General features: G+C 41.8%; 1 protein-coding gene across 1 annotated transcript in view; it reads left to right on the plus strand.

The window, feature by feature from the left end:
- LOC135108347 (uncharacterized) overlaps positions 1–18770 on the plus strand; it is a 42932-nt gene that overhangs the window by 3260 nt on the left and 20902 nt on the right. The window contains exon 2 of the mRNA XM_064019230.1: positions 3228–4070. Within this exon, the coding sequence (XP_063875300.1) occupies positions 3922–4070 (149 nt within the window). The 5' untranslated portion in view covers positions 3228–3921. The remainder of the gene's footprint in view (positions 1–3227; positions 4071–18770) is intronic.

An 18770-nucleotide genomic window follows, 5' to 3' on the forward strand; every position in this document is an offset into this window, starting at 1 on the left:
ATTTGGTAAACTTTGTTAAAGCACTTGAGCGTGGTGATGGAAAACACTGAATTTGTATGAACATTCCACACATTGGTAGGAGGTCCGCGTCACTTAGCTTTGTGGTGCACGTCAGGGATGCTGAGCTGCCTGGACCTGCCTACGGAGGGGGTGCTGAGGTCAGAAAAAGGGTTGTGGAACGCTGGTCCAGGCATATCCCCTTCACTCGGACCCTCCCTCTGGACCGTATTCTCGACATCTTACAACCGGCTGTAGTGGAAGTCATCTGGGTTTTTAAGTGACTCTATGTTTCTAGTTATTTTTTTAACAAGGATTCCCCAGCATCGATAGAAAAGCACTCATGGGTATCTGGTATATCATCTCTGTGCCCTTTCGAAATAATTAGTTTGAAATCCAAGAGCGTGTAAGAATCTCTCTCTCTCTCTCTCTCTCTCTCTCTCTCTCTCTCTCTCTCTCTCTCTCTCTCTCTCTCTCTCTCTCTCTCTCTCTCTCTCTCTCAAATATATATGAACAAGAAACTATACAAACATGTCCCCCCCTATCCTGAATCGTAAGGTATCGAAGCTGTTGAAGGTAACGGCTCTCGTGTTTCTTGCAACGACTGCCTTACTTGGTGATTTCCCTCCACGACCGAACATTTGCAAAGTAAACAACCCAATAACCATCCGATACCTCCCCTTCCACGGCCTCTATTTCATGTTACTTAATCTGTTCGTACTGTACGTAAAAGCATTAGTTTTTTTTTTTTTTTTTATTACAGCTTCTATGTGTGGACGTTGGAGAGAGAGAGAGAGAGAGAGAGAGAGAGAGAGAGAGAGAGAGAGAGAGAGAGAGAGAGGGGCAACGTCCTCCTAATGGTGTTGTGCTCTCGACTCGCTCCACCTTCCGTTTCTTTTACATTATGACTTTATTTTGGCACCATGTCGTTTTTCCTCCCATTTTGTGTTTCCTTGCTCGTGCTCTTCCCATTAAGGTTCCCATGCCTTGGTACAGTACTTTGTGTTGACTGTATTATGAATGTATGTTACTGTAGGCGTGTGTGTGTATGTGTGTGTGCGTGTTTATTTTGTAACATTTTCTTTGCCTCATTTGACGTTTTAATCCATATGTAACTTCCATTGACGATATTGAAAGCACCTGTGAATTGCAATTTTTTTTTTATTTATTTATTCCTTTTTTTTTACTCGAATCGTTATTTATTTCACTTGATTCATGTAAGGTTAAGTCTTTCTGTGGTGTGGGGTTCGGAGTGCTTGGCTGACTCCCGATAGATCCGGCTCCAGCGTCTAGGAAAGATATAGTTCGGTTTGTCTCGTCATTCTATTCACTGTCTACGCGGCAATGAGTAGGAACAGCCGGTTGTAAGTCGAGGAATTCTCCGTACTGTCTCTCCCTTTTTTTCTTTTTTTTTCTCATTAGCGGTATCTGCTCGTCCCTGTTTTGTCTGCTTCCTTTAATTATCAACCTTGTACTTTATTATTTTATCTGATTTATATATGTATTTTTTTTTTTCCAATCTTGTTTTATGTTTGGTATCTTTTTTATTTGTTTCATTTTTTTTATTTATTTTATCTCATTGTCGTCGTTATTATTATTATTATTATTATTAGTAGTAGTAGTAGTAGTAGTAGTAACCGCTTTGTTTTGTGTTTTCTCTCAGTCTTTAGTCTCCGGATCAGGTGGTATTTTGTTTTGTAAAGAAATAGTCAGTAGATCACAGAATTCAAGACTGACAGGAAACACAAAACACACCTGGAGTTTATGTTGGAATTTACATGACTTTGTACCTCAACTGTGCAGGACGTATGCCAAGGAGTTGTAATCTTTCTTTCCTACAGGAGCGGAAGGCTAGCACTCTTATTTTTCTGTGTGTGCGTGTGTGTGTGTGTGTGTGTGTGTCTGCTTGCTATATGAAACCAGAACTAATCTATGCAACACCTTGGGGGCTAAATAAGGCTAGATATGAATATGTTTCACCCTTAGGAATACTGTACATCTTTGTGAAAACCGAGTATGCATATTGAACTCAACCCGTTACGTAAATCACCTGAAACTCCGTCCTCTTCTTTCATCTTTTTTCAATTTCCTCCTTCATCCATCCTCTTCCTGCCATTCCCCTTCCTCCTGTGCTTCATTCCATCTTTCTTGTTATTCTTACTCTCCTCCTCCTCCTCCTCCTCCTCCTCCTCCTCCTCCTCCTGCCTCTGCTTCTGCTTCTCACTTCCTGTTCCTCCTCGTCTCCTCAACGATGCTCGGGGACAGCAGTCTGCGGGAACCTTCCGCCTCGTATATCATCAAAAGCTGCGAGGAAATGTAGATAAATTACGTTCAGAGGTATTTTGGGGTTATATTTTGGTGAGAGAGAGAGAGAGAGAGAGAGAGAGAGAGAGAGAGAGAATAAATATGAGTTTCGATACCTTACGATTCAAGCTAAAGGAAAGTTTTGCATCGTTTTTCATTCATATATTCCCGTGAGAGAGAGAGAGAGAGAGAGAGAGAGAGAGAGAGAGAGAGAGAGAGAGAGAGAGGTAGGGATTAGTCGGTCAGAAAGCGTTGGCGGTCTTGGTTACTTTCCCCACGAGGTCGGAACGGCAGGTCAGGCTGTTCATTTCTCGTACTGTTGGTCCTGAAGGCGGCGCGGCGCGGGCGGGAACCTTTACTTATCTTACTGCTGGCGAATTTTTGTGGCCCTCGTAACTGTCGCTTTCATGTCTTTGTTTTCGTGTCGGTTTTATATTGTGGAAATCTGTTTAGTCTTGTTTTGTTTTCCCCTTTTTTTTTTTTTTAAGTGCGTATGGATACATAGATACTAAAGGATTGTTTGTTTGTTTGTTTGTTTGTTTGTGTGTGTGTGTGTGTGTGTGTGTGTGTGTGAGTGAGTGCGCAATGTGAAAGCATAATAACAAAAATAATGATAATAATAATAATAATAATAATAATAATAATAATAATAATAATAATAATAATAATAATAATAATAAAACTCCCAAAAAGTTGCAACATATTCAAAATGAAAAAAAATAAATAAAAAAAAAAAAGCAGAACATTGCTGTGAAAAAAAAAAAAAAAGTTACAAAATCCGTAGAGTTTCAATGGGTCAGTATTTTGTGCGGGCTGTGGGGAGCGGGAACGTGTGTGTGTGTGTGTGTGTGTGTGTGTGTGTGTGTGTGTGTGTCCGCCGCCGCGTGGAAATGTGACCCGACAGTAATGAGGAAAACAACCAACAGAGGCAACTTCCCACAATTCAGGGAGTTGAGTGAAACGTTCGTCGAAAACTTCTGCAGAAAATTTTTAATTAAAAGTGCATAGAAAAGAAGAAAAAAATGCGAGCAAAAAAAATAAAAAGATCCACCGGTTGGTAATTAAAAAAGTTTAAGTAACACAAGGTTGGACTTTCCTGATACAACTCAGATGTAGGAAAGAAAAGAAAGATTCACCCGCCAACCACTATCAGGACCCGCAACACTGCCCACCCTACCCACTCACTTCCCCAAACTCTTTAATTTTAAGACCACCATGAACTGTAACTCGGCGGCGTCCCCTTCAACGGGACCGTCGAGAATAGACTCCGAGTCCTTCCCTACACCAACAAACCCTCAGCGGACGAAGAGCTTCCTAATTGAAAAGTGACTCAACTTGGAGACTGTTTGGCAGCCGTCCAGAAGCCACCATGGCCATTCCAGAGGACTATTAACGGATTTGGGGAGCTTCTAAACGACTCTTTGCGGCTTTTGACAGAAAGTAAAGGCCTTGTACGGCTTGGCTAAAGCTTAAAAGTCTCAGACGCCTTCACACAATCTGAGATACATCCTAACGACTTCAAGTGTGATATGAGGGTGGAGGGTCCGCAACGGACGTGGGAACTGGGTGTGACCCCCATGCAAGGAAGACGCCACCGCAGTATTCCCCGCCAGGACCCCCATGTCGCAAGAAGGAAGGCGGCGGCGCTCCAAGAGTCTCCATGGCGAGGAGATATACGCCGGCGGCAGAATGGGGCGGGACGACGGCCTGTCAACCATTAACAACGCCATGAAGCAGGCCCTCACCCACGGCGCGGCGGAGAGGAGGAGGTGAGTACTGATGGTTCTTACTTGCCAGGAAATTATGATAGAAGTGACTGTAGCACAAATATCTTCCAAAGACTATAATAATAATAGCTGTACCACCACCAACAACAACAATAACAGCAACAGTTGGGAAAGCATAGTAATAGTAGTAGTAGTAGTTATTGTTTTTGTTGTTGTTGTTGTTGTTGGTGGTGGTGGTGGTGGTGGTATTGTTGTTCTATTGTATTTTCTTCAATCGGACCTGATGAGGAACAAAGTGCATGACGTGGGTGAGTTACGAAAACAAGCGTTTATAAACTACTGCTGTGTGTTCTCGGCCTGACTGTCTGTCGTTACCCTTTCATCTTCAATCGTTTTTTACAGTTTTGCCGTTTTATCACGTTTCATAAATACATACTGGCAATAATAATAATAGCAAAACTTCAACCTTATAATAAAAATATGATTGCAAAAAGCAGGCTAATGCATTTTATAAGTGGTGAACAATTTAGGTTTTACTGGTGCTATTAATAAAAGGTTGCTTGTGAGAGGTAATCAATTGTTATTGTTGTTGTTGTTGTTGTTGTTGTTGTTGTTATTGTTGTTGATATAGTTGTTGTTGTTGTTGTTGTGTTTGTTGTTGTTGTTGATGTTGTTGGTGTTGGTGCTGCTGATGATGTCGTTGCTATTGTTGTTGCTGTGGTGGTGGTGGTAGTGGTGGTAGTGGTGGTGGTTATCATCGACGTCGTTAAGAAAAATAGATAAATAAAACTTGCTTGTAATAAACATTTGCCCGACAACTGGTGGCAAGACCTTATGTTGAGCAAGATACAAATTACCTCCAATCAGTAATGCCGTGTGAGTGAAATGTAAAACTGCTGATAGAGGTAAACTGTCTCTCTACACGCAGCGAGAAGGAATTGTTTGCCCAGCACTGCATAAAACATTCAGTCATAACAGTGCAGCTCGAGGCCTTGGACGTGAATCATTCCAGTGGCCATTTTATCGCTACAAGGCCCTTTATTGAGTTCACTTTACTGACGCTTCAAATGAGGAAACGCATCGCACGTGAGCTGGACAGACACGACCCACAGATGACGTGTTTGTGTGTTTGTGTGTAAGAGAGAGAGAGAGAGAGAGAGAGAGAGAGAGAGAGAGAGAGAGAGAGAGAGAGAGAGAGAGAGAGAGAGAGCATCGACACAGTTATGCAACAGCCAACATTGACTCCCTTTTTTTTATTGTTGCTGCTGTTGTTGTTGACGATGTTGTTGTTGTTGTTGTTGTTGTTGTTGTTCTTCTTCTTCTTCTTCTTCTTCTCAACGTTTCAAAAAAATTTTCTAAACGTTTCTAAAAATTCTAAATATTCACCGTCCCTTAAGCCTCTCATAGGTTATTTTCAAGCCACTGATTTCCACAACAAAACCCCAATTAATAGGCAAAGCTCATTCATTCTGTTTTCTGCAATATTATTACTTACATATTCTCCATTCTGCCAATATAATAGTAATCAAGCTCAGGTATTTTTATGTAACAGGGTGTCGTAAAAAGTTCAAACTTCTTAACATAAAGAATTTGTCCCGAATCCTAAAAGTGGCGTGAATTTGCATTAAATCCTCGTGTATCCATTCTAAGCCGCTCAAATGCGTCACAATTTGATCCTAAGCTGTTTCTGGTCGTGAGATGATGCAGGCACCAAAGACGCGATCTAACCTCGTTCCCAGCAGTACGCGCCGAGGACAAACGCCCGCCACAGCTTACTCATGTGAGCAAAACGTGTTAAACGAATCGAGCGGCGCTGAATCGGTCACGCCAGTCTAAATCAAGAATATTCGAACAGAAAGTTTTCGCGGTACACAATCAAGAGTGAATACGTGAGAACAGAGTCTGGGGATTAAAAGAGGGAGGGATTCCATCCGAACTGTAAGATCTTCGAGGATCGGGACAGAGAGCGATCAGAAAACGTGAGTGGGGGAGAAGTTTAATAACATGCATAATTCAGGAAGGAAAAAAGTCCAGACTGGCCCAGGATTGAATTTTTAGCAAAAGTTCGTAGGACGCTTATTTTATTCATTTAGTTTTATTTATTTATCTATTTCTTTTTCTTTTTTCTTTTTTTCTTTAGCAGAGAGAAAAAAAGATTGTGATCTGGATTGCATAAGGCGTTACATAAGGTTGGGTGTATATTTTCGCGTTGATGGCCAGGAAAATATCTACATTTATGGTGGTGTTTTTGTTTCTTGTATACGGGTAGGTTGTTGCAGCAGCTGCCCCAGGTCATGGGGGATGGCAGTGCTGAAGGCTTGCCCATCAGGTTAGTTAGTGAAGGAGGTTGACGGTAGTAATGGTAGTGGTGCTGGTGGTGGTAGTGATAGTAATAGTAGTAGTATAACAATAATAATAATAATAATAATAATAATAATAACAAATATAATAATAATGATAATAACAATGATGATAATAATAATAGTAATAATAATAATAATAATAATAATAATAATAATAATAATAATAATGATAATAATAATAGCAGTAGTAGTAGTAGTAGTAGTAGTAGTAGTAGTAGTAGTAGTAGTAGTAGTAGTAGTTGTTGTTGTTGTTGTTGTTGTTGTTGTTGTGTTCGATAGAATCTATCGGATATCTTGGCACTTTTATAGAGTTCATTTATATTTCCTTTGTTTCTTGCGTTCCCTTTAGTCAGGGATGACCTTCCCGCATGCTCAGAATTTTTTTTTTCACAGCGCCACGCTGATGGAGAATGTGTTTGGCAAAGACGACAGTAACTTACTTATGTCATTTGTCGCTGTCACTCGCTGGCGTTACGTGATTGGAAGGACGATTGGGCCCGAGGCTTGGCGAGCACGTAAGATCCATTTTGACCACTTACGTACATATAGAAGTAAGTATGTACCTTCATGGGTCCTCTATACTCTCGTTATGTAGTCTCGTTACAGTTATTTCGCCTAACGTACCACGCGCACATACTCCAGCGCAGGTCACTATTTGCAGCAAATGAGACATCGCGTCGTTCCTGCAACTGTATACCCATCACAGCTATTATGCAAGACTACGTCAGTCAGAGAGAAGGTCAGGTGTCTTTTCCATCAATCTACGTGTTTGTGTAGAATGTCTTCGTGTCTAAATATACACAGTGAAGAGTAAGGAAGGCCAGAGAGACAGAGAGAGTGATCGGAACCAAGTGTATTAGTTTGCATATTGATCATATCTTCCTTGAGGGACCGAGAGTGTAAACGGGTATGCATGATCCGCACCTCCATTAATATGCAGGTTAATTGAGAGAGGTGACAGGAATGCAGGGAAGGGAATTCTGTCCGAGGCGCGGAGACAAAGGAAATATCATGAACCTGAAACACTTAACGAGATTCCATGACGCTGAATGGGACGCGAAGACCAGATGGAACTGAGGGAGCGTTCACGTGTGCTGTACTCGCAATGTGTGGATGAGTCGATACGAGAGCGATACTGATGCTGACATTGATATGGAGATGAAGGAATATGAAGATCGTTGTGTGTACGTATGAGAGAGAGAGAGAGAGAGAGAGAGAGAGAGGGAGAGAGAGAGAGAGAGAGAGAGAGAGAGAGAGAGAGAGAGAGAGAGAGAGAGAATAAATAAATGAATGAATTAGGAAAAGCGTAGTGGGGAGGTACATAAGTCAAGTGGCCAAGTGTCTGCAGTAGCATTAATATGATCGTGACGACAGCAGGTATCATTTTAACCCTTTCACTGCGACACGAAACAATTACCAGCACCAGAAGCAACGCGTGGTCTTTATAAGCATCTACAAGAAAGTTAGCGATAAAAAAAGATAATACATTTTGCAATTTCTCGCCAGTTCAAAGATTGGATGTGGCTGTGGAACAAGTAAAGGCGTTTCACAGTGATTGGTAATTAGGGAAAGGCGTACCAAGTGGCAGTCAAAGGGTTAAAAGAGATAGATCCTCACACCACCACCATTCAGACCTTGAGTTGTTGCCTTCCCTCCCAGTCTGAAATACGAGGAGCTCCATGTGACACCCAAGCAATCTGAAGGCTGCTGCTTTTATCTATTCGAGGTGCCAAGTAAATAAACTCCTTACGTAATAACGAGAGGAAACGTACCTGCATCATGTACGTTCATTTTGCCACTCAGAAGCAGCATTCCCAAACTTTTCGATGAATTGGTGTATAGACTTTAGTAAAATTGAATTCTCTGGGCATCCCCTTTAAGATACTGTCAGCTTCGCCTGTTCGGAATGAGGGTCGAGAATTTGTTGGTGGAGGGAAGTGAAAGATGAAGCTTAGTCACTGGGGAAGGAAGGGAAGTCATAGGAAAAGAGTGAGAGAGAGAGAGAGAGAGAGAGAGAGAGAGAGAGAGAGAGAGAATGGATGGATGGGCCCGCCTCTGCAAATGGAGGGAAATGAAATATGATGCTTGATTTTAGAGGGAAAGTAAGGAATAGAAATTAGTGTAAGTTTCCTGTTCCTTGTCTCTTTTATTATCCTTCTCTTCCTCCTCCTCTTCCTCCTCCTCCTCCTTCTTATCCCCCACTCTTGACGGTCCTTCCTCGAGCTGAAAGAGGCAGCAAGTGTAAATTGGTTTGTTAAATTTCCTGCCTGGCGCCCTGCCCGGCCCTCCTCGCGCTCTTTTACTGCCACTTTTCCTCCTAATTCCTCCTCTTCCTCCTCATTTGCTTCCTAATTTTGTCTGCCTCCAGTGACGTTTTCTTCGCCTTTTTATTCCTTCCATTCCTTTCTTACTTTTCTGTATTATTTTTCTATCATTTTTTTCGTCCTTTTCTTTTTTTTAAGAAGCTCATGATTTTTCTCCTCTTCCATCTTCCTTCCGCTCCTCCTCCTCCTTCTCCTCCTCCTCCTAAGAAGTGACAAAAAATTGCTTCCTCCTAATGAAAAGGACCTCATCTCTCTACCTTTATTCTTTCCACAATTCCTTTCCAGTCCTCCAAATTATTTTTCCTCCAACTCAGATTCTTTATTCAGCATTCGCCCGACTTTCTTTTGCTTCCTCCTTCATATAATTTCAATTGTCTTTTTAGCGATTTGATGTTTCGTGTTATTATTTTCATTATCGTTCCTCGTGTCCTTAGGAATTTCTCACTTCTCTTTTTTTTTTTTTCTTTTTCGGTCGTATTTTCTTTTTCGTGTCTCGGAATGGAAGGAAGGAAGGAGAGAGAGAGAGAGAGAGAGAGAGAGAGAGAGAGAGAGGGAGGGAGGGAGCAAGAGTTAAAAAATAGAGGTTACTGTCTGTCGTTCTTTCTTTTATTTTATTATCTTTGGCCTCCTCCTCCTCCTCCTCCTCCTCCTCCTCCTCCTCCTCCTCCTCCTCCTCCTGTTTCCTCTCCCAATTTCCATTTCCATTTCTTTGTCGCGTTCCAGAAGTGTTCACTCTTCAGCTTCTGTGAGATATATATAATTCACCTTTTTGCGTCTCGCCTGAGGGGTTCGTTCAGGGAGCAAAAAGAGGAGGAAGAAGAGGAAGAAGCAGCTAGAGTGGAGGAGTATCTGTCATCTCTCTCTCTCTCTCTCTCTCTCTCTCTCTCTCTCTCTCTCTCTCTGGCGCCCCTTACTCTCGCCTCCTCTGTCTTACGCCTTCGCCAACCTCACTAAAGCTTCCCTTCTTTCCTTGTTTTCTTCCCTCCCTCCGCTGTCTTAACTCCTGGGTTTGCTAATCCCGCGAAATTCCTCCAAACTTCATCCCTCATTACGACTTGCGATGTTTCTCTCTCTCTCTCTCTCTCTCTCTCTCTCTCTCTCTCTCTCTCTCTCTCTCTCTCTCTCTCTCTCTCTCTCTCTGCCATCGCCTTCCATTCCTCTTCTTCCTACCAAACAGACACATTTTCTTTTCTCTCCTCCTTTTCTCCTTCCTGTAACAATACTCTCTCTCTCTCTCTCTCTCTCTCTCTCTCTCTCTCTCTCTCTCTCTCTCTCTCTCTCTCTCTCTCTCATCCTCCCCAGCCGTTCTTCTTCAGTTCTCTCCCATGCTCACCCCATTTCCCATTATTACTTGTCTTTATCTTTCACCTTTCACTTCTCCCTTCCATCACAAGACCTATAGCTTATTACAAACTCCCTCGTAAGGACGTCCTCGTGTTTGTTCTTCCTCTGCGTCCCTTTGTGTTGGTTTCCCGTCCATCCCTCGTTCTCGTCTTCCCTTTCCCTCACGTCCCGTCACCTTCTCCTCCCCTCACGATTTGATGAAAAATTCCGCACGATGTCCATTGTTTCTTGTCCCCAAAACCTTTTGACAAGCTGCCTCTCCGACGTTGTTCCACAAATTGATATTGAATTGGAGGGGAAGGAGTGACCGCGTTGTTTCGGGGACTCCACATAATTCACCGGCGGAAACAGAGGAAACCGAGACAGCTTTGTGAGTCTTGAAGCATCGGAAGTCAATATCAAGAGTTATGGTACGACGTGGAGGTACAGGCGTGGTGAGTGTCCGCTCGTAGCGCGCCGCGAAATTGGGGCATCGCATCGATTCGAAAATCACGGACGCAGCGAATCAGTTTGCTGCGGGTTTTATTTGCTTCTGATGTTTCGATAATTCCATCAGCGATCCATTACAGGAGTCAGTCGCGAACATGTGACTTGCTTGAGTGTACTGTGCGACATAAAAGTTTATGCTGCGCGGTACACGTCTTCTCTGCGTGATATCTTTGTTATAAGTTAGTGGTCAGTTGAGATTGATAATGTAAGCGAACTCAGTAACATGAAGTCGTGAAATTCATTGTCAGTTTAGTCACGAAGTGTGCAGTGTTATCAAGCTAAAGCACTGGAGGACTTAACGTCGTTATAAATTCTCAGTAGTTAATTCAAGGGGGAACCCGGACAGGAGAACAACAGGATAACAGGAAAAAAAAAGCAAAAACAAAATTGGTGTAAATGATGAAAATTCAGTAGTGTAAGGTGATGATTTAAGCACTACTAATTAACCCTCACGTCGATACACTTAGATCACTAACACAAGTACCAAATAATATAAGTGAAGCTTCAGGATGATTTAAGGAAGATCGCCTGAGACGGGAATTGATTTTTCCAAGAAGGTGATCTGAACCCGCGCGTGGCTTTAATGTTCCTTAATGAGCGGATGGCGGCATTCATAACGCTAATTACATATAAACACACAGCTCTCGAGGCCAGTGGGTTATTAATTCCTGACATTCATTATGAAAACTAAACATAATAACAATCTAAAAGAACATAAATCAGATAAATTACAGCTGCGTTTTACCCCCTTCTCTCTCTCTCTCTCTCTCTCTCTCTCTCTCTCTCTCTCTCTCTCTCTCTCTCTCTCTCTCTCTCTCTCTCTCTCTCTCTCTCTCTCTCTCTCTCTCTCTCTCTCTCTCTCTCTCTCGATGGGCCCTCGCTCAGCCTTGATCATTGTCGTCACTGAAAATTTCTCAGAACTTTACTCTTTGTAATGACGCCGGAGTGAAAACTTGCTGGCACTTAAACACGATTATGAACATTGCAACATGGCTCGGAAAGTTGTTTAGGTCGAGTATGTACGTACGTGTGGTGCATGACATTATCACCAACAAATTTCTTATCAGTCATCATCATCATCATCAATCACTTTAATTCCCCCAGTCAAGGTTTCTCTAACTCTCTCCATTCATCTGTGTTGATTTCACGTTAGTTGTAAGCTATCAATAAAGGATGGTATGTTGTTAATTGCGTGTGTGTGTGTGTGTGTGTGTGTGTGTGTGTGTGTAGGTATAACAGGTAACTATGTAGACTAAAACACCTTATCGCACATTTACAAATAAAACTTTACCTCCTGTATATATATGAAGGGACAGCAAGAGAATGTAAACTTGAGTACTCGAGGCGTTTTCTTCTGAGTGACGTGACCGTGGAGCCGACAGTGAAACCTCCCGAAGCAAGAAAAATATATACGAGAAAATAATATCACTGTTAACGTTCAGTATACAAAGTTTGCGACTCTCTTAAATCTTTCCTCGGCAAACTTGGGTAATGGAAAGCGGGGCAGGTTGTGTGCTGAGCTGTGACAAAAAAAAAAAAAAGTAAATAAACGAATGAATAAATACATAAAAATAAATTAAATAATACCCCGAATATATCCATGAGTGGGTAATGTAGTTTGTTTGTGTGTTTATTTCGATATCGTAGCCTTGTGTATTAGTATAGTCTTAAAAATTTAGTTATTCAGTTTATTATGCTGTAAATTGTCTTCTTCCACCTCGGCAAGAAGAAGAGCGGTGCGTATGATTAGTGTTAAGACTCTGATCATTATTAGTGTGTGTGTGTGTGTGTGTGTGTGTGTGTGTTATGTGATCTGCGGCTGTCATGTCGTATAATCCCAATCAATACAATCAATATAACAAATAGAAAGTGAATATAATATAAAAAAAAAAACACATGTATAATTGGTCACTGGTAAATCATTATAATCTTTTCTTTTCTATCAGTTATTTTCTTATAATCTTTACTTTCTTTCTTTCTTCCACGTGCCTCGTTCCTCCATCTACACCCTTTTCTGCTCCCTTCTTCAAACTCTCTGGCTTTACCTTCCATATCCTGCGACCCTCTCCTTTACCACCCTCTATCCTCTCTCACCTCTCCTCTCTTCCGTCACCCTTCTACTCTCCCTGTTTCTTAAGTCCCTTTCACCTCCCCTCCTTCACTCCACGCCTTTCTCTCCTTCTCTCTTATATTCCACAACAATCCACTTTCCTCCCTTCCTATCCACTTACCCAGCCATGCATCCTTCCCTTCAGCCCTTCGTCTTTCCTTCCTGCCTTCCTCCTCCTCACCTCATAAATCCTCTCCTCTTCCTCCTCCTCTTCCTCCTCCAAAACTTCCCCTAAATCACCAGCTTTGCCCTTCCTTCCCCTTTGCCGACCTACTTGCTTCTTTCTTCCCTGGCTCATTCTTCCCTTACTCTCGCCCGCTTCCTCTCCCATAATGGAATGGAGAGGAATGAAAGCGAGTGAAAAAAAAAGTTAGATTTATTCCATGACTTCTGACTCTCTCTCTCTCTCTCTCTCTCTCTCTCTCTCTCTCTCTCTGGGAAGGGCTGCGGGAGAGGTTAATGTGGGTGTATAAAGAATGGAAAGGGTTGGGGAGGGGAGGTTTTTTGGTCTACTTCATGTTAAGTGAGGAAAGGGTGCGGCTGGAGGGGAAAGGGGTGGAAGAGAAGGAGAGGGGGAGGGGAGAAGGAAGGTTTGAGAAGTTATGAATAAATGAAGGAGGAAAGGAAGGAAGGAAGGACAGAAGAGACAAAGAAAAGAAAGGAAGGAAGGAAGGAAGGAAAAGAAAAAAAGAAGAAATAGAAGGAGGAAGGGAAAGGAAGTAACGAAGAGATGAAGAAAAGAAAAGAAGGAAAGATGAGAAGAAGAAAGGAAGGAAGGAAGGAAAAGAAAGAAAATCAAAGAAAGAAAAAGAGAGCAAGAGGAGGAGGAGGAGGAGGAGGAGGAGAAGGAGGAGAAAGAGAAGAGGAGGAGGAGGAAGAGAGGAAGAAGAATAAGAGGCGAAGGAGTAGAAAAAGAGGAAGGAAAAGAAAAGAAGACCGTGACTATTTATTTTTTTTCTAGTTCACTGCCTGTTAGGAGTTTGAAATGTGATTATGTAGAACCTGTCTGGTTCTCTCTCTCTCTCTCTCTCTCTCTCTCTCTCTCTCTCTCTCTCTCTCTCTCTCTCTCTCTCATATCAGGAGTCCCACTGGAAACAAAAGAAATAATGAAACTATCGTCAGAATGTAAATAATGCAGGAGTTAGGATTGCAAAAGTTAACGCTATCAGACAAAAACCTTGTGTTCAAAGCTTCCTCAATTTAATGTATGCTGTGTCTTCTCTACCACCCCTTCCCTCCCCGGCCGTTTTGTTTTTAGGTGCGTCAATACTAAAATATTCATAGGGTGATAAGCATTTTTTTTTTTTTTTTTGTCATTACCATTTTCGTTTCATTGGCTCTGTTTTTTTTTCTGTTAACCTCTTCTCTCTCTCTCTCTCTCTCTCTCTCTCTCTCTCTCTCTCTCTCTCTCTCTCTCTCTCTCTCTCTCTCTCTCTCTCTCTCTCTCTCACTCTCTCATGGTAACATTGCATTAAGCTCTCACTCTCTCGCTGGTCCACGTATTCCAGTCTTGTGTTCAAACGTGCATCAAACTAATGTATTTCTACCTAAACCTTTGATAAATTTTAAGGTATAGGATTACATCAACTCTCCCCGCATCCCCCCATAAAAAAAAAAAAGATAAATACATAATCTAGTATCATACAATTAGATAATGGCTTTTTGTAGAAGTTAAGCAAATAAGCGTCGTATTTCAAAACAAGGCGGGAATACGTTAGCCAATCAGCGAGTGAGTGCATCAGTGAGCGGCAGTAGTCCCGTGTCCTTCCTGCCTTCTTTTTTCATCCCGTGCCGTACGTAGTAACAACAAAAGTGAGTGTAGTGAAGTGACATGACGAGGCTTGATTTTTGTATATCCAGTCTTTCCTTGTTTCTGTTACTTTTGCGTCACAATGTGTTTATTAATATAGTTTTGGAATTTGGGACTTGAGGAACTGACACTTTTCTTCTTCTTTCTCTCAGTTTTGTTGTCCTTGACGAGAAATCCTCTTACATGGAATACTACTACTACTACTACTACTACTACTACTGCTACCACCTAAACTACTACTACAATACTAATAATAATAATAATAATAATAATAATAATAAATGAATAAATAATACTCTGTGTGAGACGATTATATAACTGAGGTGTATCTTGGCTGGAATCCTCGACTTCTGGTTTTTTTTTTTTTTTTTTTTTCGTCCTCACCTTTTCTATTATTCTTTGGGTCGTTTCAATTATTAAGAGTCACAGAGTCCGTGAGCGTTCCGGCTCGGCGCCCACCTACCCTGCCCTTTCTCTCTCTCTTTCTCTCTCTCTCTCTCTCTCTCTCTCTCTCTCTCTCTCTCTCTCTCTCTCTCTCTCTCTCTCTCGTAACCAATTCAAGCTTCCTTTCTTTGTTTTTTCTTTCGCCTTCAATGTACCAAACACACACACACACACACACACACACGTTTTCCTTCCTTTCTTCCTTCCCTCCTTCCTTCCTTCATTCCTTCCTTCCTTCCTTCCCTTTCAGATCTCCATTAAGAGCGTGGTATTTTTCTTTTCATTTTTTTTTTTTTTCATCCCTTTCATGGACAGTGTATTTATCGCCGCAGCATTACCGTTCCCTTCTTTCCTTTGTTACTTGGGAAGAGCAGAGCGAAGGACAGACTTACACAAACTATTCTAAGCACAGTTACCTCGAAATGTGAGTCGTTTTCCATGTACAAAAATGTTTCACTGAAGCTTTTTCTTACATCACTTTTTGGGAGCAACTTTACATCCATAGCACTGAATACAAGTCCTGGCTGTGTGTAGAAAGAAGGGAGGAAAAATCTGAAGGGTTTCTTGATATCAACTCCATGGGACAACTCTATCTGTGTCCACAACATAATATATGTCTTCGCTAACATAACTGTAGAAAATTATGATGAGGAAAAACGTGAGAGAAATATATGCAAAGAAAATGGCGTGTTTCAGATAGTATACTCAACAAAAAACGAGGAATTATGATTATGCCTGATAAGTAGAGAATACATATAACCTAGATACTGTCTGTATGTGTGTGAGGGAGGGTCGCTGTTGTTTAAAAGGGAGGCAGGAAGACAAGGAACCTGTATAGCAAGTGACGAATCATCCAGCTCAATTAATAGCATAAGGTACTGAGCGTGGCCGTCAAGTCTTACGTTAGTTTATTTCTATCATATCTTAACTTATTCTGCTCATTATTTTTGTATTTGGTTCCAGTAAGATGAAGGAGTGTATGTCCATTTTATCGGAGCAAATATCTTGACTTCTATTTTTTGCGTTTTTGTATTCTTAATATTGCTTGCTTTCCTCGTAATAAGCAATACTTTTTCCACGGCGTAGTGGTAAAAACTTAACTCTTCTCTGTCATCATGAGTGGTGATATCCTTATGGTGGTCTTCAGTGTGACTGTTTAATTCTGAGAGTGCTGGCTTCCATCATCGCTATTTTTAATAATTTCAGTGTACTTTCTTTTCGTGTTGACTTTACGCTGTTATATCTTATTGTGTCTTATTTTATCGGGTATATTAAAGGTATGTGACTCTGTAAGTATCTTTTATTTTATTTTTATGTACGACACCATGTGATTCTATTATTGCGGCGCCTTAAAAGCAATTACTCATTCAGTCAGTTCATATATGATTCTCTCCCTCTCTCTCTCTCTCTCTCTCTCTCTCTCTCTCTCTCTCTCTCTCTCTCTGGAAAAAAGACAGCATTCGTTAACATTTTATCAGCAAGCAAGCAGTCTTGGGGTTTTATTTCCTACTTCATATTCTGTTCTCGCATTCTTCCTCTGCTGCTTGCCTTCATCCCGCCAACCCCCCACACCATCCCTCGCCGCATGCTCCCGCTATGAGAAGTGCGGCAATTGTGTTACTGGTATGTCTGCTTGGTTGTATAGTGAGCCCTGCGGGGTGTGTCTGCAGCGTCAGGGATAAAAGGTTTCCTGGCTCTCCATCCCCAAAACTGATGATGCTCTGGGCCCTTTGTACTGCCTCCCAGGGTGCTCTCTCGGGCAGCCGGAAGGGAGGACGCGAGTTAAGGGAGGGAGGAAGGAAGAGGAAGACGTGCACGATCTGTATCAATGTTGTATGTTGGTTGTGTTGTGGGGGATCTGGTGGTGGTGGTGGTGGTAGTAGTAGTAGTAGTAGTAGTTGTTTTTGTTTTTGTTGTTGTTGTTGTTGTTGTTGTTGTTGTTGTTGTTGTTGTACCTCCTCCTCCTCCTCTTCCTCCTCCTGCTAACCTACTTTCATTGCTGTACTGATCTTGTTGGTGCTGTTGTTGACACTTTTGGTGCTGAAAATTTATTTCGTCAACACTGGGAATGTGAGGAGGAGGAGGAGGAGGAGGAAAGAGGAAACTTGAAAAAAAAAAAAGAAGAAGAATAGAGAAGGTAAAGAAAAAGATGAGCTGGAGGAACAGGAAGAAGTGAAGATGAACGATAAAAGAAGAGAGAGTGAAGAAGTTAAGAAAAAAAAAGGAAAAATGAGGAAGAGAGAGAAAAAAAGCACTAGAAAGCAAGAAAACCAACAACATAACACGGAAGAAACAAGGAAAGCAGCACCACGCACGGAGATAATAAAGTTTAGTATAACACCGCTGAGAAACTCGTGCATGAACAAAATAAGTAAAACCACAAACAGGAAATTTATCACAGTCACGTTGCACTTCTCGTAAGGAAAAACCACTCTGGCTAACATACTGACGTTGGTTCATGCATGAGGTTACTTGATTGCTTTAGAACGGCGTGGCTCTATCCTTCACTCCTTTCCTCCTTCACTTCTCGCCAGGCTGTTCTGTTCCCTGTGCGTAGTGGCTTCTGGTGGAGTGCTTGAGGTAAAACTGTACAGCTTTCAACATTACTAGGATTTTCAAGGAAACGACAGTACTTGAACACAATACCTCAAGACACCAGGATGAGAGAACAAAACGTTTCATAATTTATCACATTCTCTCTCTCTCTCTCTCTCTCTCTCTCTCTCTCTCTCTCTCTCTCTCTCTCTCTCTCTCTCTCTCTCTCTCTCTCTCTCTCTCTCTCTCTCTCGATTACAGATTGCCTCATCTCAGTCACACGCTTTTCCTTTACCAGCGCCACATTTCGTCAGTCTTTGCCATGATGACACTTCCGGATGCGCCTTCACGCTCCCACTGTCAAGGTTGTCAGGTCCATGATCTCTCAAGCCATGGTCAGGCATCTGTTAAAGGTTCATGTGCCGTGTATGCAGTGCGGCGCGTCCTGCCACTCTGTTCATTTTCTTTATGTACGTATTTCTTAACTCTATTCTCTGATATGGGCGTTTTTTTTTTATTATTATTATTTTTATTTATTATTTTTTTATACATTCAGAGTGTTGTAAAAAATTGTCTTGGCTATTCAGGAAACATGGAATAGGCGGGTTTTTTTTTTTTCGAGGTTAGAGAACTGGGGAACTATTTTATGACTAGAACAAAAATAAGTGTCTAAAAATTTATAAGGGATTTTGGATAACAGTAACCTAGCAGTCGTAAAAATATAACATTAATGATCATAAAACTCTAATTCTCCCACATTCAGTATAAGAACATTTGTATGATTGTGTTTATGGCGAGTATAATACTATGAAGGAGATAGGACGGGAGGTAGACAGTGCAGGGACATGAAGGAGATAGGAGGGAACACAGGGAACATCATGTTACGGCCACCGCAGACGTCTGCACCTTGATCTGCGGTAATATCTCGCTGAAAAAAGTGCCTGCTCAGTCTCTATACAGTGTCGCCACCTCCTCTTGCCACGTCTCGCATTCACACCCTCTGACACACGAGCCTATTACCGCGGCCACCACAGATGTCCCTGTCATCATTTTCATTAATGTCTAGCTAAGAAAAAATACCTATCCAGTCTTTTCAGCTTCCGCTGTCACTCGTGTGTGCGAGAGAGAGAGAGAGAGAGAGAGAGAGAGAGAGAGAGAGAGAGAGAGAGAGAGAGAGAGAGAAATATTGCAAGTCAATTTCATGAGGACTTTCAGGTCAAAAAAAAAAAAAGTAATTACTTGCGGAGCCTGGTACACTTTTCTCGCGGCAGCAAACGCAGCACTTCCCCTCTTATTATATTCAACCCCTCCGGCGCTCCCATT

This window comes from Scylla paramamosain, chromosome 17, assembly GCF_035594125.1.
Source record: "Scylla paramamosain isolate STU-SP2022 chromosome 17, ASM3559412v1, whole genome shotgun sequence".
Lineage (NCBI taxonomy): Eukaryota > Metazoa > Arthropoda > Malacostraca > Decapoda > Portunidae > Scylla > Scylla paramamosain.